Source organism: Clinocottus analis, unplaced genomic scaffold (assembly GCF_023055335.1).
Source record: "Clinocottus analis isolate CAN_PGR_092001 unplaced genomic scaffold, fCliAna1.0.p SCAF_25, whole genome shotgun sequence".
NCBI lineage: Eukaryota > Metazoa > Chordata > Actinopteri > Perciformes > Cottidae > Clinocottus > Clinocottus analis.
In genome coordinates, this window is record NW_027175987.1 from 3131035 (window position 1) to 3155947 (window position 24913).

General features: G+C 43.4%; 1 protein-coding gene across 7 annotated transcripts in view; it reads right to left on the bottom strand.

Annotated features, from left to right (window-relative positions):
- The window catches only part of tle2b (TLE family member 2, transcriptional corepressor b), a 77261-nt gene extending 70682 nt beyond the window's left edge, over positions 1-6579 (bottom strand). For 2 of the 7 annotated variants that reach the window (XM_068591624.1, XM_068591618.1), the window contains exons 1-6: positions 6459-6579; positions 6088-6144; positions 5778-5871; positions 3896-3974; positions 3173-3274; positions 1738-2733 (exon numbers count right to left, since the gene is read on the bottom strand). In XM_068591624.1, coding sequence (XP_068447725.1) covers positions 1738-1761 — 24 coding nt within the window. In that variant the 5' untranslated portion in view covers positions 1762-2733; positions 3173-3274; positions 3896-3974; ... (1 more) ...; positions 6088-6144; positions 6459-6579. Of the gene's footprint in view, positions 1-1737; positions 2734-3172; positions 3275-3895; positions 3975-5777; positions 5872-6087; positions 6145-6458 lie in introns of those variants that run through there. The other 5 variants (XM_068591622.1, XM_068591621.1, XM_068591623.1 and 2 more) reach the window with 5 other exon arrangements.
- Between the last annotated feature and the right edge of the window lie 18334 nt (positions 6580-24913).

The following is a 24913-nucleotide window of genomic DNA, read 5'->3' on the forward strand; positions in this document are numbered from 1 at the left end:
ATACATACATACATACATACATACATACATATATATATATATATATATATACACACACACATCCAATGCTGCTGATACACACAGGCTGTAACCGTACACACACACACACACACAACTGTTCTTTGCACCCTCACACCTCACCACAGATCACATTTCATAGCAACACCAGAAATAAAGTTCCACTGGCAGCGGAACGAAAGGGAGGAAGAAAAACAGAAGAAAGACAGAAGGAGAGAGATAGAGGCTATCGATCGGTTGGAGTTGGCTCAATCTGGGATTGAACTTTATCACAAACACAGAGCATCGCAGCAGGAAGCTCTCTGATACGCCTCTAAAGGAGAGAACAGAGGACTGTTCACACTCCATTCTTCCTTTGCATCTTTCATTTTCATTTCTCTTTCCACCCCCGGCCTTTCCAGAGAATTATTTCTCTCCCTTTTTTTAAATCTTTCTTGGCTCTTACATCTTTCACTTTCTCCCTTTGTTTTTTTTTTACTTCTCTCCTGTTTCTTTCAGTGTCTCTCTCCGTTCTATTCCAGCGGCTGGCTTATTAGCATTCTCTCTGTACATATAATTGATTCCTCATGCCTTCCTCTTGTGAAAATGTCATTCATAATTCTGTGTGATAGCTGGCTGGCTGGCTTGCTGGCTGACTGAGTGGTTGGCTGGCTGCGAGGCGAAGTGGCCACTGACCCATTTGTACCAGATACAAAGAGACTGACAACCAAATCTGATTATAGCAACCGGACCAAGGCCCCTGTGAAACGAATGGCCTTAGCCAGACTGAACCTAAGCTGTCATTCATCCTTCATTGCTTTTTAGTCTCCGCCTTGAACCTTTATTTTACCCTGGCAGGTAAATGAATGGCAAATTCTCACTGCTGATGAAGGGTTAAACTGAAGGAGGAAAGGGACTTCTAAGGAGTATTGAAGGGGAAGCACTCAGAACCTTTCTTAGTGGTGATGGAAATGAATTTAACTATCAATTAAATGTGTGAGTGCGTGTGTGTGTGTGTGTGTGTGTGTGTGTGTGTGTGTGTGTGTGTGTGTGTGTGTGTGTGTGTGTGTTTGCTTGGAAACCAAATTGAGCAGGTGGACAGCTGACAGTTGTACTGACAAATTTACACAGATCTGTTTTCACACACACACACACACACACACACATGCCGCCATATACACAAACTCCGACACGTATACACACACACACCTAGAGACAACTAAACTGCAAATGCCCCCAGTGTGGGACTAATAAAGGATTATCTTACTTTATTGTAAGTTATGTGCTACAAACACAGCTGAACATCAACAAGATCTCAAAGGCACCTGGGGACAGCTGACAGAGGGTGTGCGTGTGTGTGTCTACACATAACAGGGAGTCGCTTAGTTCAAACCCTTTCCTGACGCCTCACTCCTCATGTTACAGTGCAGTCCTCATAACGAAACACAAGACAGGACGAGGCTAAAAAAAAAGACAGAAGAACAGAAAGACAAAGACGAGGAGAGACCAAGAGGCAGTAAAAAAAGAAGAATGACACGAGATAAGACAAGCAGGGAGGCATGAAGAGAGAGACAGGGAGAAAGAAAAGACGGGAGGGGGGGGGGGCGCAGAGGGAGATACAGGTGACAAGGTGAATCTGAGACACAAAAAGAAACTGAGAGATTGGAGTTGAAAGATATACATGGAGAGACAGGGAAACAGTCAGACAGACAGGAGAAAAAGACATAAGGAGGTACTTACCGGATGCCTGCCCTGAGGGTACATGATCCCAGGAGAGGAGAGGCTGCCAGTCCGTTTGATGGCCAGGTTAGTCCCCTGGCCCTCCACTCCTCTGCCCTCCACCGGTTACACAGTCACACACACAAACCAACACACAGACACACTCTGTAAGTCCGGTCCCTGCTCCTTAGCTGGGTTAAACACAGCAAGCTCTACTCTTCCAGAGTCTCTTTCCGTCTTTTTTTCCTCACTCTCTGTCTTCTCTTTTCTAAGGCGAACTCCGGTTCACACAGAGCTGAAGAGGGCTTAATCCGTCGGTTCGTTTATCCAACAATGTCATGATAAAACGGAGCATCAGACTTTACCTCCTGCGCCTCCTCCACCGTCTTCTTTTCCTGGTGAAACCAAAGTCTCAGTTTCTCCACCTCCTCGCCTCCTTCTCAGTGCCTCTCCCCCTTCTCTTCACCCTGTGATCAGTTTTCTTCACCCTGTGATCAGTCAAGGTCCACACGTAGTGACATGACACCGAGAATTTCATCCAGGCAGGCTTCCCTCTTCTCCTCCTCCTTGTACTCTTCTCCTAGTGCCCCTTCACCCGGTCGTCCAATGGTGAGACGTCAAAACATAAACACACACTCAGCTCCGTCCAAATAGTCGTCTTCTCTGCTTTTTCCTCCTCTTCACCCTGTCGCTGACACACTGAAGCCTCTACCTTGACTGCTGCCGCAGAAAAGAAGGAGAACAAGGAGGAAAAGAAGAAAAAGAAGAAGAAGAGGAAGAAGAAGGAGGAGGGAGGAGGGAAAGAAGATAGAGAGACAGCGAGAGAGGGAGAGAGGGAGTGAGAGCTTTGTTTTTAATCTAAATGAAGAAAAAAACGCGAGAGGAAAGCAGGAAAGAACAGCAGGTCAGTGGAGGATCCAGCGGGCTTTTCAGCAGCAAGCCCTAGACTGTAATATATTGTGCCTGTTGGCTTCAACACAAACACGACAGGCTGCTAAAGCTCCTCTTAAGGTGGAACTGAGTAGATAGAGACACACAGTCACACAGGGAGAGGGAGGGAGGGAGAGAGAGAGAGAGAGATGGATCCCTTTTCAATTGCGGTCAGGCAGACAAAGCAATCAGTCATGCACAAAGACTTAGGCTCAAACTGATATGAATCAAGATTCACACACACACACACACAAACGCTCTGACACTCAAATTCGGGACAGCTATGTGGACACACGTGTTACGCAACACAAACAAACACACACCCATACACACAGGCCATGCACGCACACACAGTTGCAAATACACACATAATAGTTACTCAGAGTGATAAGTTTATTACCCAGTTTACACCTTGCATTAAAATGCGTGCTGGATGATTGGATAGCTATCCAATCATGCTTTATCGCATATAAATCCAGGTGTAAACACACTTGGGATGCAATAGCTAACTGATTTGATTGCTCACACCTCCCCAGGAAGTGGTCCGAGGCGCATTGCATCCAGATGTTTGTCGGCTGTACGTGCATCGTCGTGTTAAACCGCAGACGTCAATCCTCCCAAACAGACACTTGAACCGCAAAGTAACAGAATAAATCAGATCAATATTAGTTTATCGAAATAGTAGACAGTAAATGGAGGCACTTCATTTGTTTTGTTCGCATATACGATCATACTTTCAATTAAATTACATTTGAAATCTACATTTTTGTTTTTGTTTAAATATACAGTTGATTGTGGGACTTTTCTGCGGTTTAGACACACAATGAAACCACTAAAACAATTCAGATACACAGGACAGAATTTTAAGTAAATTCAGCTCAGCAAAACCAGCAAATGAATGCCAGTTGCAATATACAAGAATATTGTCTCTGTTATAATCAAGCATTCATACTGCTGGATGTCCTGTAACTAAAGAAGCAAGACACATAACAGAGTTTTTTGCTCAGGTGATGTGATGAGAATCACACTAATAACACAGGACAGCCTCTCTAAACAGTACATATTACAAACATATTGGATATGTTGACTAAGACATATGTTTATATAATGTTTTTTCGATGTAAATATTCAAATTATTTCTTTATATTGCCAGCTGACAGGACACTACATTGATTTATTGATTCAACTCAGCTTTTACGTTTGCTATGCTCACCATCCAGGTGGTCTTTTGGGGGGGAAAAACACTTACCACACAGGAAGTGACTCGTTTCTTTTTTCCCTGAGCAACTGTGGTTTGTTTGGAAGAGACAGAAACATTGGGCAGCCTCCTGCAAAAATAAATATATATATATTGTAGTTTTAAAGGACCAAAAAGGGTACTAACTACAATAGTATTAAAGCATTGGCCACACATTGTGTAGGGATATCTGTCAAAACTGCGGTGCAGAAGCACCACAGCAACATCCACTAACAGCCAAAGTTGTCATCAAAAACAATAGGTCGACTGTAACAGCCCACAAACATCCCAGCTCCAGCAAGATAACAAAGTCTCCCACCTACTTTTGACTGCTGGCTCCAGTGCACATGCTATTTACAGGAATGCCCAGAATGGACCTGGACCAACTAAGACCTGGTATTTAAAGCCATTCCATGTACAGTACACTAGTCTGGCCCGGTCGCCATTTGGCACTGTTTATAATGAGTTTATCCAGGGCAGCTCTGCCTTTGAACTTGATCAAACAGCCATTAATCCGACACTGTAGAATCGGACAGTCGGTCTTGGCATCCGTGGAGGGTTTCCAGTAAGACAGAAACTGCATTTGATAACAAGCGGGTTAGCCAGGGGGCAGCCCCAAATCCTCAATTTAGGTCACCGCAGACATCCTATTATCCAATGCAGTCTATTACCAACCACTATAGATCCATTTGGGGAAACATAATGCTGGCTTATGTTAACACTTTTAAAGTCAGCTAAGTTTGAATTTGCACTTTGACTAATTTTGGCATTTTCTTCCACTATCTGATATAACGATAAGTCAGCATTATACTATTTTGAGTAAGATACTATGCATGTAAACGTCACTGAGCGGCCCTTAAAGGACAGACAGTCAGGCCCTTTAAGTCAATGTATCCCACTAAAAAAGTAATAATTAACAACCCAAAGGACACAAACAGGAGGCCAGCAACATTCCTAATCAACAACAATGTTGTCTCAAATTCAAAATGTTTAAAAGTCTTAGAGGAAATCATGTGAGGAGTATGAAGACGTCATATCTGAATAGACACCCTGTTGAGGGTCGCACACAAGCATCATAACCCAGCACGCTGTGGTCGAGAGGTACCGTAGCAGCTTCACACCTTCACACCAAGCAATCTAGAGTTCTGAAGTTACCTGACCTGCATGTCTTCAGTCTGTGAAAGGATAACCTTGCAGATAGAGAGCATGAAAGCTGACATCACAAAGAAGGCACGAGCCGTCCTAAGATTCAAACCCAGGGCTTTCGTGCCGTGCAAGGTGACGAACAGTCACTTGCACAAAAGAAACCATTTCAGCCTCATAGATAGATTGCCGTGAAATTTGTTGAGGAAATGTGTGCTTCCCACAGAATAAATCATTTCCATTTTTGGAATAAACTGGCGATCTCTCCTCCTCTTTCCTGCTCCTCTTCCCATCTGCCTTCATTCAAAATCTCTCTTTCAGTGTTCTCTTTCACAGTAACACACTGTCATTCAATGGTGCCCCCACCACCAACACCACCATTCCCCATGTAGCCCATTGTACTAATCAGCATTATCTAATTGTCTAGAAAGGATTATGCAGGTAATTATTCCCCTGACTCCTCACACTGGGGTTTATTGAGACAGATGGGCATGCATACAAACACACAGACAGACGTCAACACAGACCCGAAGTTACAAAGCTTCATAGCTTGCAGTGTTTTTGATACTGCTTTGATCTATAGCATGTTGGGGTGTGTTTGCTTTCAGCTTCCTCTTTTTACCAAAAGATGTTAGTTGCAAATATTTTCTGAACAATCAACTGTTGAATTTTCTGAAGTGGTACAGAGTATGAGCCACTGCGGTTTTCTCTGTGGTTTCTGAATACATCAAAGAGAGTGCATTTTACTGACCTCTGCCTTTGTGATACATGAGGAGGTTCAGGGAGACCGGCTGAGGGGATCTACAGAGGAGAGTCAGCACCTTCAGAGTGAAGGTCAGCGAAACCTAAAGCAAAGAGGAGCAGAATCAGCTTATCGGTGCAGTAAAGACATACGAGTTCATTGTCAAAGCCCTGAAAAGCAGGACCAAAAGATATAAGCTGCCCACTAATGTGCATTTATTACATCGGCTCACAGCAGTAGTAAACATTTCTAGCAGAACAGCACCAGTCTTTTGTGTCAGCAGTCAATTATTTATATGTTTAAGCACCATTAAACTCACACTGCCTCTGAGGAATGGGGCCAACAATGAAGGGTCCTGGAGGTCCCGTGGCAGCAACTGCACAAGACCGATTCAGGAAGATGATATTTTATATATTTTAAAATTGAACGTGCATAAAAATGTCTTCAGTTCCTTCAGTGTGAGGACATTCAAGGACTAATACAATAAAATATCTACAAAATGGGCACCTAGAGCTTGACGGGGTCCTTAAATTACAATGTGCCACACTCTGCTACCAAACACAACAGTTAGTCGTTAGCCTAGCTAGCTTACAGATTAACAAGATATGACAACTGCACATTTTTACATTAACTTCGGCCTAAAAAACTGAAAATAACTGTAGTTTGGGACGATGTAACTTGCAATCGTACCAAGTCACCTGTCAGTTAAAAAACTGCGCCTGTTTTTTACTTTTTATGACATCAAAAACATGCTGTGACGACGAGGGAAACTCAAGTTAACCGTGAGAGCACGTCTCAATCACTGTCGGAGAGGCGCGCGAGTAACTCTACGGTTCCACCTTAAAAGCTCTTCCTTGTTTGAGGTCGGTCTGGGCGTTCTGATTGGCCCAAGCGAGGCCTCGCTCTAACCAATCGTTCGGAGGAAACCCCACGTTGGGTCCTGACGTCATGGATAAATCAGGCCAATCGCGTGCCGACCCCACCGCGGAATGGGTGTGAGCGGCGGCGACGGGGAGGCGGAGGGGAGCTGAGCAGTCTGTGGGGATTGTGGGCATTGAAGTCCCAATTATTCTGCACACACACGCACGCTGCCAGTCACGCTACATAAATGCTCAGTAAATTCCGCCGTTAATTTCAATCCTGCTATTTCTACTGCTGCTGCTTCTACTACTATTACTACCACAACACACACACAGACACACACACACACACACACACACACACACACACACGCACGCACGCACACACACACATAGATGCACACATGCACACACAGGCAATGTACACACGTACACAGCAAGTAAACACCTCACTTCTGAAACATCCGGCTCAAAATTAAATTTTCTTTATTCCACTTCAAACACTGAAATCAAAATGAGTAAATGGGTGGACTTCTAATGAGAGACAGAGAGCAATATAAATCGTATCCTGCAGAATTATAAGTCATCTTTGATATTCAACCTGCACTGTTTCTGCAGTCAATTATCCCCTGCTGGCTACTCTCTTTTTTCTTTCCTTCTCTATATCAGGAATACTCGCTTTAGTTTAAAATATACACATACAAATTGCACACATACAGTCAGACGCACACAGCCAGTTGATTAATCTAATTTTATAATCCCGAAACCTCATATGCTGCCTATAGTTGGTCTAACGTAGGCACATACACACCCTCCACGTCTGAGCATCTTGTTGTTGCATGCATCTTATTTTACGCTGATATTGTAATATTTGGTGCGTTTCAACATGCGTCGCCATGATAACTCCCTTCACAGAACACATTTATAACACTGCTGCCGCTGCCGAGTAAAAATAAAAACCTGCTGACTCCCGTTTTATTCATTGTCGTGTCTTCACTTGTGTGGAAGGCTGACATAAAGCTTTATGGATGGGCCAGGATACTTTTTTTTTTTTCTTCAGAAGATACTGTCATATTTATGAATGTGTGGCTGTGGGATGCAATATGTATGGTGTGATAAGAAGTCCTGACTGTATCTTCTTATTAAAGGACACATCTATGCGGGTGCACAGTGAGATCATCGCTGACTGCAACGTTCCCATGCAGTCTTTTTTCTGTATTCCTGTTTCTCCTCAACCTGCCTCACCCACAGTACATCTTCTTCAGTCGGTCATGTTGAGTTCCCCTTGAGGAGAGCGAGCCAGGGGGTTTCTAACCTGAGAACAAGCGAGCCTGCAAGGTCTGTCGTGGCCGATGTTAAAGGAGAAACTGCTTTTTTTTCAACTTTCGATCCCTTGTATGCAAAAGTTGTATCCCAGATTGTTGTCTGGAAACAATCACTTTCTTGTAGACTAAAAAAGAAAAAATCAGGCACCAAAACCTGATGTATATCATAGTTGTTTCTAATTGTTTGAACGGAGACGCATCACAGGATGGAAAGCCATGGGGTCAAAAATAATAAGTAGTCCTTGAGTTAACAGTCAGTGGTCAAAATCTCTCTTCTACTTTGTTGTGTGTTTTGTTCTGATTTACAAAGGAATATACAGGTATGAATCCCAACACTTCCTCACACACACAAAAACACACACACACACACACACACACACACACACACACACACACACACACACAAAGAAACACAAACTACACAGTTGTCTCTCCCTCAGCAGTCGGTCAGTGATCTGCAGATCTGCTCTGACTAATCCATGCAGTAATAGGAAACGGCAGAGCCAAAAACCTTAACCCTATGATGTAGGACTCTGGATACACTCTGGTCTGGTCTGTTGCTGGATGAATAGACGTATTCACAGAGTAGAAAACACACACACACACACACACACACACAGAGCGAATAAAACTGGCATGTGTACCTGCGGTGTGTTACAAGTCCCTCAGCGTCTGCAAACACATGTGATCTTGTGACCTTGTAGTGCAAACATTAACTGTTCTGTGTATGAATATATGTGAGTGTGTGTACGCGCGTGTTTTCACGTGCGTGCGTGTCTGCTCGTGCGTGCTGTGACGTGTCTGGGTGTGATCGTGTATGTTTTTGTAGGGTCAGTGTGACTTCCTGTTCTGCACGTCTAGCGGCTCTGTATTTGTGGGACATGTGTGCAGTAGCACTCTGTGCCACAATTAGCTTCATCTAACTTATTTCCTGCTCCGGGCTCCAGGAAAGGACTGTGACTGCCTTGTTTATATTTTATGTGTGTGTGTGTGTGTGTGTGTGTGTGTGTGTGTGTGTGTGTGTGTGTGTGTGTGTGTGTGTGTGTGTGTGTGTGCGTGGACAACGGCCTATTTTTGTTTTTTTTGGCACTGTATTCAGGCACATTGGATCTGAAGAGAAACAATTACGCCGAGGTTGCAGGACTGGCTTTCTTATTTGGGGTATTTAAGAGTGTTCAAGTCCACAGTGAGAGAACAGCGTCGCTGTCATTTATTCCTTCTGTTAAAGTACAGCAGTTTTGGAAAAACACAGCAGGACAATCATGGAAACTAAAGCAAAGAAACACTGTAATGTTCTTGACTGACCAAGGAAGTCACCTGACCTCAGTCCAACTGATTGTAATGCACTCTCCCCTGTTGCCACACATACCAGGCTTAAGGCGAAGACTCTTGAAACAGGCAGGAAATGAAGCAGGCTTCAGTTCAGAGCTGGCAGAGTATCATGAGGAGGTCAAAGGTCAAAGGCTTCAGGCAGATTTGCAACAAAATCTCAAATATGATTTATCGAATAAAAGACTAACTACACATTACAGTTATTGTGCTCCCAACTAAACTTGAGAGAATATCCACACAGAGGGCGACAAATCATACAACCCGCCCCCTCACACACACACACACACACACACGCACGCACACAAACACAGCTACGCATTTGTAGCTACACGTGTGCACTGTGAGTAAGTTGTAAATGATAGATTTGAGGAGGGTATGATTCTTCATATGCAGATGGTAGAAATTGGTGTGTGTGTGTGTGTGTGTGTGTGTGTGGGTGCGCGCGTATACATGCTTGTGTGAGTAGGTTGTTGCGTGGGTGTGTGTCTGAATGCATGAGCTATTCTAAAAGCATTTACATAATGTCAGTGTACAGTACAGTATGTGTGCATTTAAGTGTGTGTGTGTGTGTGTGTGTGTGTGTGTGTGTGTGTGTACAGTACCTCCAGGCTGTTGTAGACTGTGCTGCGATCAGCCTGTTGGCACAAGCCAATTGTGTGACTAATAGCGACTGAGTCAGACTGCAGTGAATAAAATACCTCCTCCTCTTCAATCATCATCATCATCATCATCATCATCATCTCTCACTCTTCTATCTTCTGTCTTTCCTGAATGCACATAATTAATTTGTCATCGTGTCACGTCCCTGAACAGATGCATTGACATTTTCCATGTATTAATATATTGTTGTTGTATCAAAGTCAACAGCATAAAGTAGAATACTTTCAGTAAAACAATCACATTTGTGTGTGTGTGTGTGTGTGTGTGTGTGTGTGTGTGTGTGTGTGTGTGTGTGTGTGTGTGTGTGTGCGCACGCGTGCGTGCCTGCGCGCGCGTGTGTATGTGATCCCTCATGTGCTCATGTATGTTTTCTTTTTTAATTTCCAACTCCAGGCAAATAAATCCATGCATTTGTGACAGCTGGTCATTTATCCAGCAGCAGCGGCAGCACACCGTCGCTGTGTTTTGTTTTCCGTCTCTGCATGTTGCTCGATACATCCTGCATACCAAGCGCTTTCCCTCCATTTCTCAGACGCACAATCTTTATCCGCATCTCAGGTTTATGCCTCATTGCACTGGAAAAAAATGGCTTTGTCGATATCACTAATCAAACAGCAAAATCAATATCTTTCTTTACCTCACGTCTCTCTTTTTCTCCTCCTCTGTCGACCTCTCTCTCTCTCTCTTATTAAACATTTTGACAGAATGCATTATGTAAGTGTAAAATATACTGGAAGGGGTTCTTGCGACCAGATGCAAAGTGTTCAAAAGCCACAGAGAGGAAGAGAGAGGTGAGACAGGCCGAGAGCGAGCAGATGCATGTATGCGTGTGAGGAATGCTGTATTGGTGCAGCGTGTGCGTGTGTGTGTCTGTGTGTGTGTGTGTGTGTGTGTGTGTGTGTGTGTGTGTGTGCGAGTGCGTTCGTGCATGTGTGTGTGTGTGTATGTGTGTGTGTGTGTGTGTGTGCTGTCCAAGGTGCAGATGGCAGATGTCAGTGTTGAAAAATTCATGATGCCATGTTTGGAGGTTCCTGGGGGATATCTTGTTGTTCAACTGGCCTTACAGAGCAGGCATGCACTACACACACGCACACGCACGCGCACACAGCCGAGACAGGGAATATGTGTGTGTGTGTGTGTGTGTGTGTTTAAAAGATATGGAATCAAAGAAGGAGACACATTTTAGATAGATATGGAGAAACACTGATACGAACAGACAAAGAGAAATGTCTTTTTGGAAACGTACTCGTCAGCTTCTCTGGGAATATTTTGTTGCACAAAGTTGCAGATCCATCTAACTGTCGAGTGAATATTTCACATAATGTTCATAATTTCCAAACAACTAAATATACGTTGACTTATCTAACGTCAAAGAAAATGTATTACCACAAAAGATAAAAAACAAAGTAGTCAGAAAGAAGTCAGAAAGAAGAAAGAGCTATATATATATATATATATATATATATATATATATATATATATATATATATATATATATATATATATATATATATGGCTTTTTGGCATAATGGAAGTGAAGTAAATGGAAGTGACCAAAGCCACTTTTACATTATTTATATTATTAATTAGAAAAATGAGTTATTAGGTCATCAATCTTAGTCACCATTTTAATGATAGAAATCTTGTATCAACTTAATTCTAACTTTTAAAGTCTGAAGTGCAAGATGTCCGATGATGTTGGATTTGATTTGAACAGTCAGCAGCTCTGTGAAGCTGCACTTGTAAAAACTGGCTAATACCTGATGTTCAGCAGGTGTAGTGTTCAACGTGTTCACCATCTCAGTGCAGCATGTTGACAAGCTAATGTCTGCCAGTTAGTGCTGGACACTAAGGGGAGCTGGGGCTGATGGGAAAACCATTAGTTATGCAGGTCGTTGGTGATGAACCAAAGTATCGGACAAACATGAATATTAACCTGATGATGGTGCAAGATGAAATCGTCCGAGTGCAAAAAAAAAGAAAAGAAGCAAAACCATTATTTTTTCTTGAGAGGGAAACGAGTGCCTCTGCCAAATTGTGTGGCAATCCATCAAGTTGAGACGTTTCAGTCGGGAGTGAAGAGGCGGGCCGACCGACAGACGTCTCCGTCCCCCGAGCCGCGCCGCTAACGCGTCTGGAAAGTTGCAAAGTAAACAAAGAAGGTACATAGGAAGAGACATAAATAGCGAACAGGAAAAGGAAGACAGGCATGCTTTTCTCGCACAGCAGCGTGGCAATTTCTCGAGACATTTCAACGTCGGCGATCACAACAACTTTTCGCTCCCCTGTCTGCCAGTGAGAAGGAGCTCGGTATTCTGGCCCGGGAGGGAGATAAACATGCTTTGCTTGCGTATATGAACAAAGTGATCCTAACTCCCCATTACACACATTACTCCACAGCTGCTCCCTTGACACAGTGTTTGTTGAGTGAGGTGTACTACACATTAGCCTGCCAAGACCATTTGGGCAAAGAGAGCCCTGCGAGCCCGAGTGGAGCGGGTTCGGACTCCGCGCTAGCTAATGGAAACTGGCAGCGAGTGGCTAACAAACCAGGAGCTTCACACGGAGCTGAATATGAGCCCCAGTTCTCATTACGGCCTCATTTTCTCCTTTATTTCCCCTTTTGTTTTTTCTTGGTCAGCGGCAGCTTTGTGTGTTTCGACAGAGTTGTTTACAACTGGTGTAGTTTAATTTGATTTGTCTGTCTTTTTGACTTCTTTATCTTGGTTCTCAGTGCACGGATCATGGCGGTGATTACACCGGCTTCTGTTTCGACTGTTGTTTTACTCGCTTTGAGGTTTGTCACAAGCGTTATTCTTACAAAAACATATAATGGAGGTTCAGCAGGCTGTTTTGTTTCTCTAATGAATCTATAAAAAGGCTTTTTTTTGTGAGGGTGTTTTATGTTTGAAAAATATGTTTTCCTTTTTTCATGTTTTGGCGCCGGTCTGGAATAAAACATCTTCAAGTGATAAAGTGGATCTCCCGCTCTCTGTTTTTTTTGTTGTCAGAGGAAGGCGGGCGTCACATGACCTTTTGACCAATGGGATCTCTCTGAAAACCCAACCCTGGCTGCCAAAGGCCTAAATCTGCTGCTTCTGCTCCCAATCATCACAATGCATGTCTTCTGCATTGCAGCTGTGAATGACCGTCCATGACCGTGTTTGAATGTTGGGGGGAGAAGGGCAATTTAACCAAACTTTCACACTTAACCGGAGAATGTAACACCTTCATCTCTCTGAAAGAGATCCTCCTGGGACATAAACTCATTTTCAGGGACACGTATTCTGGGTTTCTCATGTTCCAAAAACTTTATTTTACCTCATGCTGTCAGTTTGAATATACCTGTATTCACTCAATGCTCCATTTTAGTGCCTGTCTCTTTAAGACCGCCTCCAGAAAAAGCCCAGTCTGCTGTAATACCTTTATACAAGTGTAAAAGAAAACTGTATCTCTGACCATGATGGAGAAGCATGTTTCAGCCTTTAACCTGTTCTCAAGCTCTTGAATACTTCAGCTTCCTCTTGTATTTGTGTAACGTGCAGATACGTGCATATTATGTCGACTTGTTGCAGCTAACACCTTGATATACTGTTGTCATACACACATAAATTATCTGAATGCAGACACTCAAACTCTTGCATGTATATAGGAACAAATAAAGGTGATTTACATACAAATGGAAGCACACAGACAAACACACACACACACACACACACACACACACACACACATATAAAATAAAAAATAAACCTAACTGATTTAATGAGCCATTCACAGTTCTTTTTGTGTGTATATTTATATACACGCATGCGAAACATGAACTTCGTGACTGCAGGCAAATGAGCACAGATATCAAAACAGGTACACACATTACTACACACATCTTTGGCACATTACCTGGGCCATGTGATGTCAATTACATTCAGAAACTAAAAGGGCTCCACCCGGAAATTTCAACCCAATCCACAATAGCCCTAAAATGAGACCAAACACACACCCACACACTTTTCATACCCTCACGCACAGTTACATCCGGCAACAGAGTGACTTTAGTAACACTAACCACCCGAGACAGATCCACAACATGCGAGCCAGCCATCAAACTCAAGCACAACTTACCTCCCTGAACATTAACCCAGTTTCCGTCAAGATCCCCCTCCAACATCCCTGCTCTCCATAGCAACCACATCCGTGACAGGGTAACAGGAGGAAATGGCCTCATGAGGAGCGAATAGATATGAACTGAAAAGAACACGAGGAGGATGAGGAAGTCGGAGGTGAAGGGACTGCAGGGGTCAAAGGTTATCAGTGGAGTTGTCGGAAACCATAGTGAGCGGTTGACAGGGAGGTTTGAGGATTCATCCCAAGCGAGGGGGAGTTTGTTTGTGGAAAAGACACGAGCAAAAGACACATTTTCCAGAGATTTGAGGTCTAAATAACTTGGGGAGGTGAACCCTTTGAATAACTTGTTGGGACGGATATTTTTTGTCGGCACGTGGAGCAGAGCAACCTTCTCTGGCCAAATGACACCATCTGGCAGGAAGCTAGGACAACATGGTCAGCCAGGGAATGTGTGTGTGTGTGTGTGTGTGTGTGTGTGTGTGTGTGTGTGTGTGTGTGTGTGTGTGTGTGTGTGTGTGTGTGTGTGTCTGCAGTATAGAAATTATTTTGCAAATGTATACTCTGTGCCTGGACAAGAAGTAAGGTCAAGAAAGAGAGAAAGACGTGTTCAAAAGATGTTGTTTTAGTGTATGTGTGCGTGTGTGTGTGTGTGTGGCATGTGACTTTGACAGAAAGCGATGCTGTGTGTTCGGTTGGATGAGTTCCTGGCAGCGGACATGCGACATCAAACGAAAAACAGTTGTGTAATATGTTCCACATCCATCAAGGGAAAGTATTAACATGGTCTTTAAAAACAGCGTCAACTTTGGATTTGACTTGAAACACACTGGAAATCACGAGATTCAATTCACAGATGAACCATTACAGTGTGCCTACTTGTAAAATTGTGCACCCAACAGAGTAACCTTGTAAGAATTTGCATCCATTTTTATGACACATCGTCCTCAGTGACAGCAGCGTTCCCTGAGAGAGTAAATGTCAAAGTGACATTGAGCGAGCATCAAGCCAGTCTAGGCTGTGTGTGTGTGTGTGTGTGTGTGTGTGTGTGTGTGTGTGTGTGTGTGTGTGTGTGTGTGTGTGACCTAGTCTGAGTGTCCCCTGGGACTGGAGCTGGCTGGCTGACTGTTCCCAAGCTGTCACCAGACATTGACTCAGAGCGCTACACACTCACCATCGACACACTGACTCACCGAGCTCCATCCATCTCTCTATCCATCACATTCATAAACACATTCGGAGGAACTTTGAGTCCTGCGAACTGAATTAAATTGGTTTCAGCTCCCGCAACCGAATTAGGTTGGAAGGCAATATGTTTTTAAAATCTCCTATTTGTTGCGCCCGCAATTGGATTTGTTTTCAGGAAATAGTTGCTCATTGAATTCTCTACCAGCAAAGCATTTGGTCCTATTAAGGCGTCAATGATTTCACTGGCAACATTAAAAATCACAGGCAGCTACACTGCGGCATCGCTGCTCTCTCTGTCTGCTTCTGCTCAATGATTGCTTGTTGCACTCATGGAGAGTTATTGTGTAACTCTTAGCTATCGACTGGCTGCTAACTGGACTATGAACAGCTAATATTTCCCAGATTATCACCTCGTAGAACTGTTTGATTTTTTGGGTACCAATTCTGTGAGTGACTGTGAAGCCCTCGGTATGCTTCAAATGAGGTACTCGTTTCACGAAGGGTTCAGGATTCTAGAAATAAGCTAGTTTCCAACAGGTCTATAGAGCAAAACGACACCACGTAAAGGTAGAGAGTAGCATCCTCGTGGCTGACTCACACTTTTCCCCGTGTCCCTCATAGTCACACATGTAATTGGTGCGAACAGGAGTCGGTGCAGCTGCTAAAAACATGTCATTGTCAATGGAAGCCGATGACATGAAGCTACAAACGGTCGCTGCGGCGCTGAGGCGGGTGTGACGCGCCGCAGTCTGCAGATCAAAGTGTTTCTGGTCTCAACTTTTTGTTTCACCCCGTTTCGAACTATCCAAAAAGTTCCCAGTGCTATTTAACGCCATGACTACGTCAACGAGCGTTAGGCCAACACTTCGACGGCGACTCGCCGGCATCGTGGTCGGCTGCACCCTTCGGCGGTTTCGTCGCTTTTGTATCACGGAGAATGAACACGGCATTAGTCAAAAAGCAAGAGTTCGGTCCGCAGTGGAGAGAGAGGCCGTCAGACAATGAGCTCATCAAGGCAAGTTTCTCAAACAGCCATAGGGCTGAGACCAGTATCCTCATGCAACAGTTTCAACGACATCTTACAGAAAGTTATCCCTCATTCTGTCATCCGCTCTCTCTCTTTATGGGCTGACCAGCAAGCCCATAAAACTGACTAACGGGTCTAATCTCCCCAAAATTTGGTGTAGCCTTTTTGCTAAAGTGCTTTTCAAGTCAAATCCCAGGCCTTGCGTTTCTCCTCGCGACCTGTGTCGCTGTTGTTAGAACTCAGCAGATAGCACTGTGCAAATATAGCTGAGTAACTAGGCCCACTGCAAATAGAACAGAACTGAATTTAATCAAATCAACACAGCATGCTCTATGTTCCAACATTCACCCTCTGGCTGCTCCCCTCCTCCAGCTTCCTCTCTCCCGCTCTGTATGCTCTCTGTCTGACTCGGTTTCTCTCTCCTGCCTCCTTGCAGACGATGAAACGCGCATGCACGAGCACACATTTAAGCCCAAAACATGACCTTATTACTGCACTTTCCTGCCTGCCTTATCCCCCCCAAAGCCCACACACTAAATTACATAATTTCCGGATATAATAGCTCATTTCCACTGCTTCTGCCACCTTTTCCCATTCATCACCCTTCCTTTTTGAATGTCTTTAACCTTTATTCATGCATGTATAGTCTCATTAAGACACCGCTTCTCGTCATGAAGAGAAACCTGGTAAAGACACAACAGAAATACAACACAGAGTTACAGACAGACAGGACATTTATACCGAGACAGAAAACAAATAATATTAGTAATATGACCTAAAGTGCCATGGCGGTAGTTCAAAGCTATGATAAAGAACAAGAGCAGACGCCCGCAGAAGTTTATTAGCTTGCTTTTGATCTTTCTGTCTCAGAGCTACGTGCAGCTAAACACACACTCTCGCAGACACACACACACACACACACACACACACACACACACACACACACACCCTGCATGCCTCTCACTGGACAAAAAGAACCATGAGTCATCACACTAATCATTCTCGGCTTTATCACTGACCAGCTTTCAGCAGGTTGCAATTATCGGATGATAAACGTTGTTTGGTGGTATTGTCGGTGTGTTTAGACAACAGGGAGCGTTAAGCTGGGAACGGAGCAGCGCCGGGACACTGATGGCTGGGCTGTGTCTGCAGCGACGCGAGGATAGTTTATGACAGGCTTGTGGTCGTGGTAGGATGTGTATATGTGCATGCGTGCATTCGCTCCACCGCCTCAATTACGCAGCAGTCAGTCAGTCAACCGTCGGCCCGGCCGGCCGGGCCCAAACGAGGGTGAAGCAGCAGGCTGGTAAGCGAAATGAACCGCCGTGGCAGAGCGAAACCCACCACAGCCAAGCCACATCACAACCACACAGCACTTCCAGCGCCGCACACGTCTGTCTGCAGGGAAGAGGGCGGAAGGGAGGGAAAGCAGCAGAGAGAAATAGAAAAGCAAGGAAGGGAAGAAGGACTGGTGGGATGAGGGTGAGGGTGAAGGAGGACGAGTGAAAAATGACGGACGCGAGAAAGGTAGAGGAACGACAAGAGAAGGCGAGGTGGCACGAGGGATGAGAAAAACAGGTTGAGGGAGAAAAAAGGAGGAGAGGCGAGCAGAAACACAAAGACAAGGCGGGCGGCATTAACACAGGCCGGGAGTCCAATTTAAGCGTTTTCCAAAAATATTTATCCTTCCAGCTTTATCCCATCCGTTTGCCGCCCGCTATATTTACTACTGACAACTGAGTAATTTATCTGACGGAGGATTCACTGTAGAGAAACAATTTATTTTAATAGCCACCTACATGCAATACTGAATGATGGACTGCACAGGTAACCGGAGATAGCTAGCTACATGGGAATGCTACCATCACATACTCGGTCTTTGTTTGTGTCTCATATTCCAAAGTCTAATTTAGGTCACATGAAAGGCTGACAGAAATACAAAATAAGTGGCTTAGATTTGGTTTTTCGTCAATTAAAAAATATGTGTTGTGTCTCCTCGCGTCTCTGTCTCCACCTCGCTCAGCAGGACGCCGTACCGTTTGCTCCGTGTGTTCGATAAGGATTTAAAATGTTCTCAAAATAATCCAACGTTTCTGCTTTATTGGATTTAAACAAACATAGTCTGTGACTTATCTCTATGAAGAAATATATGGATATGAATGCAGAATCTGTGAGCAGAAACGTGACAAGATTTTGGAACATGAGGTGTTCTCGTTTCCCTTGCGACCAATCACGTTTGATTGTGTGCCGGTAAACGGACTGCAGGGAGAGCAAAAGAGACCGACACGCTGGACAGAAAGTCAGAACCCATCGGCTAATAGCTTTCTTGAGCTGAAAAACAAACTGTTCACTGAGTGTAAATTGGCTTATTGTGAAACAACCCAGTTGTAGATCGAGACTCCAACTCTATTCTTGTGTCTCAAGTTGCTACTTTGACTGTAAACAAAGACAGGCACCATGGCAGAGGAAGTCTTGGCCCGGACATGCGTTATCCGTTCTCCGTTATCCGGATATCTGCTGGCGAAACCATCCGAAACCTCTGCAAAATTGGCTGTTCCTCCCGGAGGTTACATCGTCTGCGGATCATTAGCTGACGGGTTTGTTCCATTACGAGGTTGGACACAACTGTACAGGGCAAGGAAGGCTTTAAAGCTTTAAAGACGTTTCAGCCAAAAGGTTATAAAGACAACCTGTCGGTGGATATCTTTGATAAGAGAAAAGCCAACAGTTAGCGCAGAAAAGGTCCTGCAGTTGTTGAGCATGTGACTCAACCAATAGGTCACCGTGCCGCCTCGAGGGCTCTACTGGATGAAAAGTCAGGCGAGCACCAAAGTTATACAACTCACGATGACACCCGAGGGAACGTCACAAGATCGCCATAATCATTGGGGTTCATCATCTGGGCACGCTGGATACTTGTACAAAGTTCATGGCAATCCATCTGGCCCCATGGATCAACAGATAGACGTCAGCGCCGTGCCACTTTCATGGATAAAAGCCAGTGGGGGCAGACTCAGTTAATACGCCACAGATGACAGCTGAAAACACTTGTATCACATAAAAATCTTCATTTCAGTAATTGAGCAACGCTAACATTTTACAGCCTGACAACCATGTATTTATAAAGTCATACAAAATACTTGTTTAATGGTTCCAACAGACCGTAGCTGGCAAAGAAAGACTCTTTAAACATTCAAACTTGACTAAACTGCACGAGCAGCCGTTTCTAACCTTGATCCCCGTGCAAATCCTAGTGTCATTTTCTAATATGAACAACAAAGGAAAATATAGAAAGCCAACAGAATTGTAATTCTGAAGTACAAGTTGGCAGGAATATATTTGTGAAGCACACAAAAGGAGCCGAGAGGATCTAACATTAGCATTACTGCGTTTAGGAGAGTAACTACAAGCAGACCATTATCTTGTCATTGGCACTGACTGTAATGCTCGCTTTTAGGGGCGAGCATCAGATAAATGCAGCGAGAGAAGAAAAGCAGACAAGAGAAGGAGAGGAAAGAACAGTATAAACAGATAACATAAGAGGCAGGAAAGAAAAAGAGGAGCCAGGAACAAGGAGACAGGTGGCGACGAGAAAAAGAAAAGTGCGATAGGGACAAGCAAAAGAAAAAGAAACAGCCTCTGAGTTTCATGGCGTGAAGAGGAAGTCAGGCCACTATTGTAGTGCGCTAGCCCGAGGTGTTTTCATACTTCAGCTAGCGCTGATGGATGGAGGTCATAAGCAAATGAATTAGTGATGAGGATCAGGATGAAAGTGCTTTCCAGAAACTGCAGCGCCGACCAGACAAAGCCGGGGCACATGGGATAGGTCGTGCCCGGGGTGTGAGGTTGGAGTGATAGACGGGACACGAACCCATGAACTGTCAACACACATCATGCACGCCAACAATACTTCTGGACAATCTGCAGACCTGTCAGTGGGGTTGCTCATTTTAACAATCTGTATTGAAGCGGCACTTTTGTTCATGTATTTTGTATTTTGACGCACTGGGCCTCATGCGAGGAGCACTCGTACGAACATCTGAAGGGACTCGTACGAGGGATTTCATGAGGACATTTCCTCATATTTAGATTTTTCTCTTACGTCGAAAAATAATTCAGTCATTTCATTTTAATTTATGGTCGCCAAAAGCAGAAATTAATTATAGGACATATGGGGTAGGAGATGTAGCCTCACATGGTATTATTGCTGCTTTAATTATCTTAATTTATCTTTTTCATGAATGCACGCTCCTTTTCTCACAAGTGCATTCATCATTCATTCAGCATACATTTGTCAAAAAGTGAGAGGAAGTTAAGATTAATATGAGAAACACTTTCTTTTAACTCTCTTGTCCACAAATCTTTGAATTTGACCGATAGACTGTGAAGGTCGATGAGATACATTAAAGAATATTTATATTTGTGGTAAAATATCTGTAATTTTACATGAAACATAACTCTTATCTGTAATATTACAACAATATATTGGTGAGAACTCAGTCAGCACTTACACTGTTTCACAAAAAACAGGTGAAAAGGTTCCTGCCAACTTGTTCCTGCATCCCTTTATGTGGCCACATTGTGTTGTGGTATTTTGAGGCCACTGTCAGTAGATTTCTCTTCGTGTGATTGTAAAATATTGGCAGAAACTGATGAACTTTGACTTTGCTCATTGATTTTGCTCAATTGCCGTCAACGTCTGAGGTTTGCGGTTGACATTTTACGCAAATGAAAAGAAATGAGCTGTCAGACTCTGTGGCCACACTGGAAATATATAAAGGAGAAGTGTTGTTGTCTACGCTCGGTCAGATATCTGGCAAAAAAGAAAAGAAACAACCATTAAAGCAGCAATAAAAAGGGACTTAATTTGTATTTTTTTTCAGCATTTGTTGCATGATGTTGAAAAGCAGCAAGACTGGAGCAGCAAGACTCATTTCACATTTTCACAGAACTTCAATATAAGTTAATGCATGAAAAATACCAAACACAAAGAAAAAATCATTTAATAAATATTACAAGAATCCCCGTACACCATATGTAGCTGTGGATGGAAATGTAGGAGCAGAAAGCACTGCGGCAGAAAGGTTTTACACAAGTTGATCAAATCATGTCGTAACTCAAGGTCCACTTTTCCATGGAGCTGTCAATCACACCTCAGTGGAAGGAGTCTGCTCAGGTGCAATCATACAACCGAAGAACTCAGTTTCCACGACAAGTAAACAAACTGCAAACACAAACACAGGTGAAAGTCTCAGAACTCAACAATAAGTTCTTTATTTCTATTTTGTTTATTGTTTAAGAGTTGTTTCATAAAACTCAGAGAATAGAATAGCATGAAGAGAAGGAGAGGGACCGGTAAAAGAAGAAGGAGGTTTTTCATCTAGCAACTAGGAGACGACAAGGAGGAGACGAGGAGGAGGAGCAATGTAGCGGGATGAGAATAAAGCTGGAGAAAGTGAGAGAGAGAGAGAGAGAAAGAGAGAGAGAGAGAGAGAGAGAGAGAGAGAGAGAGAGAGAGAGAGAGAGAGAGCACTTGCTAAATGAATTTGGCTTTTAGCGATGGGGAGTCTCCACTGCTCTGCCAGTAATGTGTGTGAGTGTGTGTGTGTGTGTGTGTGTGTGTGTCTGTGTGCGCGTGTGTGTGTGTGGGCATATGTGCCTGCATGCTAATATCCTCATATACACATATATGACCGCCAGCATGTGCTGACGGGTTGCCTGTGTGTGTGTGTGTGTGTGTGTGTGTGTGTCTGTGTGTGTGTGTGTGTCCTTCTGCATATGTGTGCATCAGCAGTTGAATGTGTGTCTCTGTATGTCTGTGTGTGGATTTGTGTGTGTGCACAAATGGTTTTGCAAGCATGCATGTGAAAAACATTAGCGTGTGTATTTATGCATATCTTTTGGACAGGCGACGAAATAATGTTCCTAAACGCTGGTATGTCAGGAAAGGACAAGGCGAGGGTGTGTGTGTGTGTGTGTGTGTGTGTGTGTGTGCGTGTGTGTGTGTGTGTGTGTGTGTGTGCTTTAGGTGCACTGTCACCAGGATTGGAAGTGACAGGCAGGAAGTATCAGAGGCAGCTGGGTAACAGCCCACTAACCACACAGGGGAGGGCTCCACACTGAAAAACATTACCAGTAGGGGTAGAGAGACTAAATATAAAGAGAGAGAGTCATGGAGAGACAAAGATAGAGAGACTATAGAGGGGAGGTATAGAAAAATCAAAAAGAAAATCAAATAGGAAGACAAAAAAAGAGGACACCGGAATAAAAAGAAAATTTGTTTTGCTGTTATTGAACCAAGAAGATTAACTTCAGAGCACCCAAACATTCTCTTTATACAGAACTGTTGGGGGTTAAAGGAATAGTTTAAAACATGATTGGAAATAAACAAATGAGAATTAGCATCAGTGTCATATGTTCCTTGAAAATATGAAAGAATCCCATTAATGGTTTTCCACTATTCCCCTGACTGACAGTTGTCAGTAAGGTGTAAACAAACACATCTATACCAAATAGCAGGTAGACGTGGATAAAAGTCTAAAATATTGGCTTTGAAAATGTTTGAAAAGGACAGAAATGCAATTGACACATCTTGGCACGAAGCATGCAAAGGGTTTTGGTGAGAAACAGCAGATGTAATCATAATTGTTCAAAAAAAAAAAGAAGAAGATCCCCATGAGCATGTTCTCGCCCGGGTGCCAGGTGGTGCAGGTAAGCCCCAGTAAAAAATAGCTAGTTCCAGCTCACACAGGGATACTTTAAGGTGTCTGCTGGGTCATTACCGGATGAAAAAGAAGGAATGAGCTACATGTGTCTCTGTCAGAACAAAGAAACTATGATGAAGCAACAACACAATGTGCAGTAATCTCTGAATAAAATAGTTTGGATCCTAGCATCCTGGTGTGCGCTGGCACTTTGATTTATTTTTGTTTACTGCCATCATAACTACATTTGTTTTGTTCTTCCAGGAAACAGTTCAACATTTTTGGAAGAAAAAAATTCCTTTGTTGCTTGGAGTTAGATGGGAAAATCTATGCCACGTCAAGTCTGTAAGCAGGTGGTTAGCTTACGTTAGCTTAGCATATGGAATGGAAGCAGTGGGCTACAGTGTGAAACCTCTTAAGCCCGTTAATAAAGACACAAAATCATGTTTAATCTGTTTAAGATGTAGAGGTACATTTTGTTAGATTTGGACAACAGTTTCCCCTGTTTTTCAGTCTTTGTACTAAGCTAACCGTAGCTTCATATTTAAAGCTAACCATAGCTTCATGTTTAAAGCTAACCGTAGCTTCATATTTAAAGCTAACCGTAGCTTCATGTTTAAAGCTAACCGTAGCTTCATATTTAAAGCTTACCGTAGCGTCATATTTAAAGCTAACCGTAGCATCATATTTAAAGCTAACCGTAGCATCATATTTAAAGCTTACCGTAGCGTCATATTTAAAGCTAACCGTAGCTTCATATTTAAAGCTAACCGTAGCATCATATTTAAAGCTAACCGTAGCTTCATGTTTAAAGCTAACTGTAGCTTCACATTTAAATCAGCTTTAAATCTCCATAGAAGAGCGTTCAGGCTTATTTTTCTTTCTTTAACTATGTAAGATGTAAGGATGTGCTTCTGTCTTACACACAGAAGGGCAAAAACATACATTTGTGGTTTGAGGGAGAGTTTTGTGCTGAAACTATTTCTGGGCGATGAACAGCTGGGTGCAGTGACTCTTGCCTGAAGTCTTGCTGTCATAGTTGGGACAGCAAGTTCTGGTAACGTTGTGCTTGGACAGTCACCAGAACTAAACATGTGCTCATATTTGGCAAGCGATGCCATAGCAGGAGGCTGCTGGGTGGATGGATGAACTATTGTTTGTCAAGCACGTGAAACCAGACACTATTGTTCTTATCTTATCTTCTCTGTTCATGTAGGCGAAGTTCAAGGTGCTTTTTCATTTTGAAGACAGCGGGGCAAGCTGTTTCACTCTGTTTTCCACATTTACGCTAACCTATGCTAATCTAAGCTAAACTAGACGAAACATGTGCTGGCTCCAGGTCCATACAACAAATGAGATGAAATAAATACTTCTCTAAAATGTCTCTAACTATTTCTTACACTCACACGCTCAAGCGTTCTGAGGCAGCTTTTGGAGCTTCAAAGATAAAAAAGAAAGGAAGGCGATGAGGCATCGGCTGGAGAAAGCAGTCATTAGGCAGCAGAACAAAAAAAAAATTCAAAGAAAGAAACAAGCGACAGAGATAGACGGTGAGCAATAGAGATAAGGCAAGAACCATTATGAGTCAAACATGAAGACGAGATGGGAGACGAAACTAAAGAAGACGAATGGAAGAAATGATGGTGAGATGATGAAGAGAATAACAAATGAGCAAGGAGAGAAGAAAAGAAGAGAGAGAACAGAGGAGAGACAGAAGGTTAGAGCGAACTTAAAAAAAAAAGATGAAAATATCAGAGAGAGTACGAGGGAGACGAGGAAGGTCAGCGAAGGAGAAGACAGACAGCGAGGGAAGAAGGGAGAGCGAGGTTGTTTGTATCTCACTCCATTAAAGTTTGAATAGTTTTCATCTCTCTTTCTGTTTCCTGCTGCTGGAGAAACCCAACTGCTGCGCACAAACACACACACA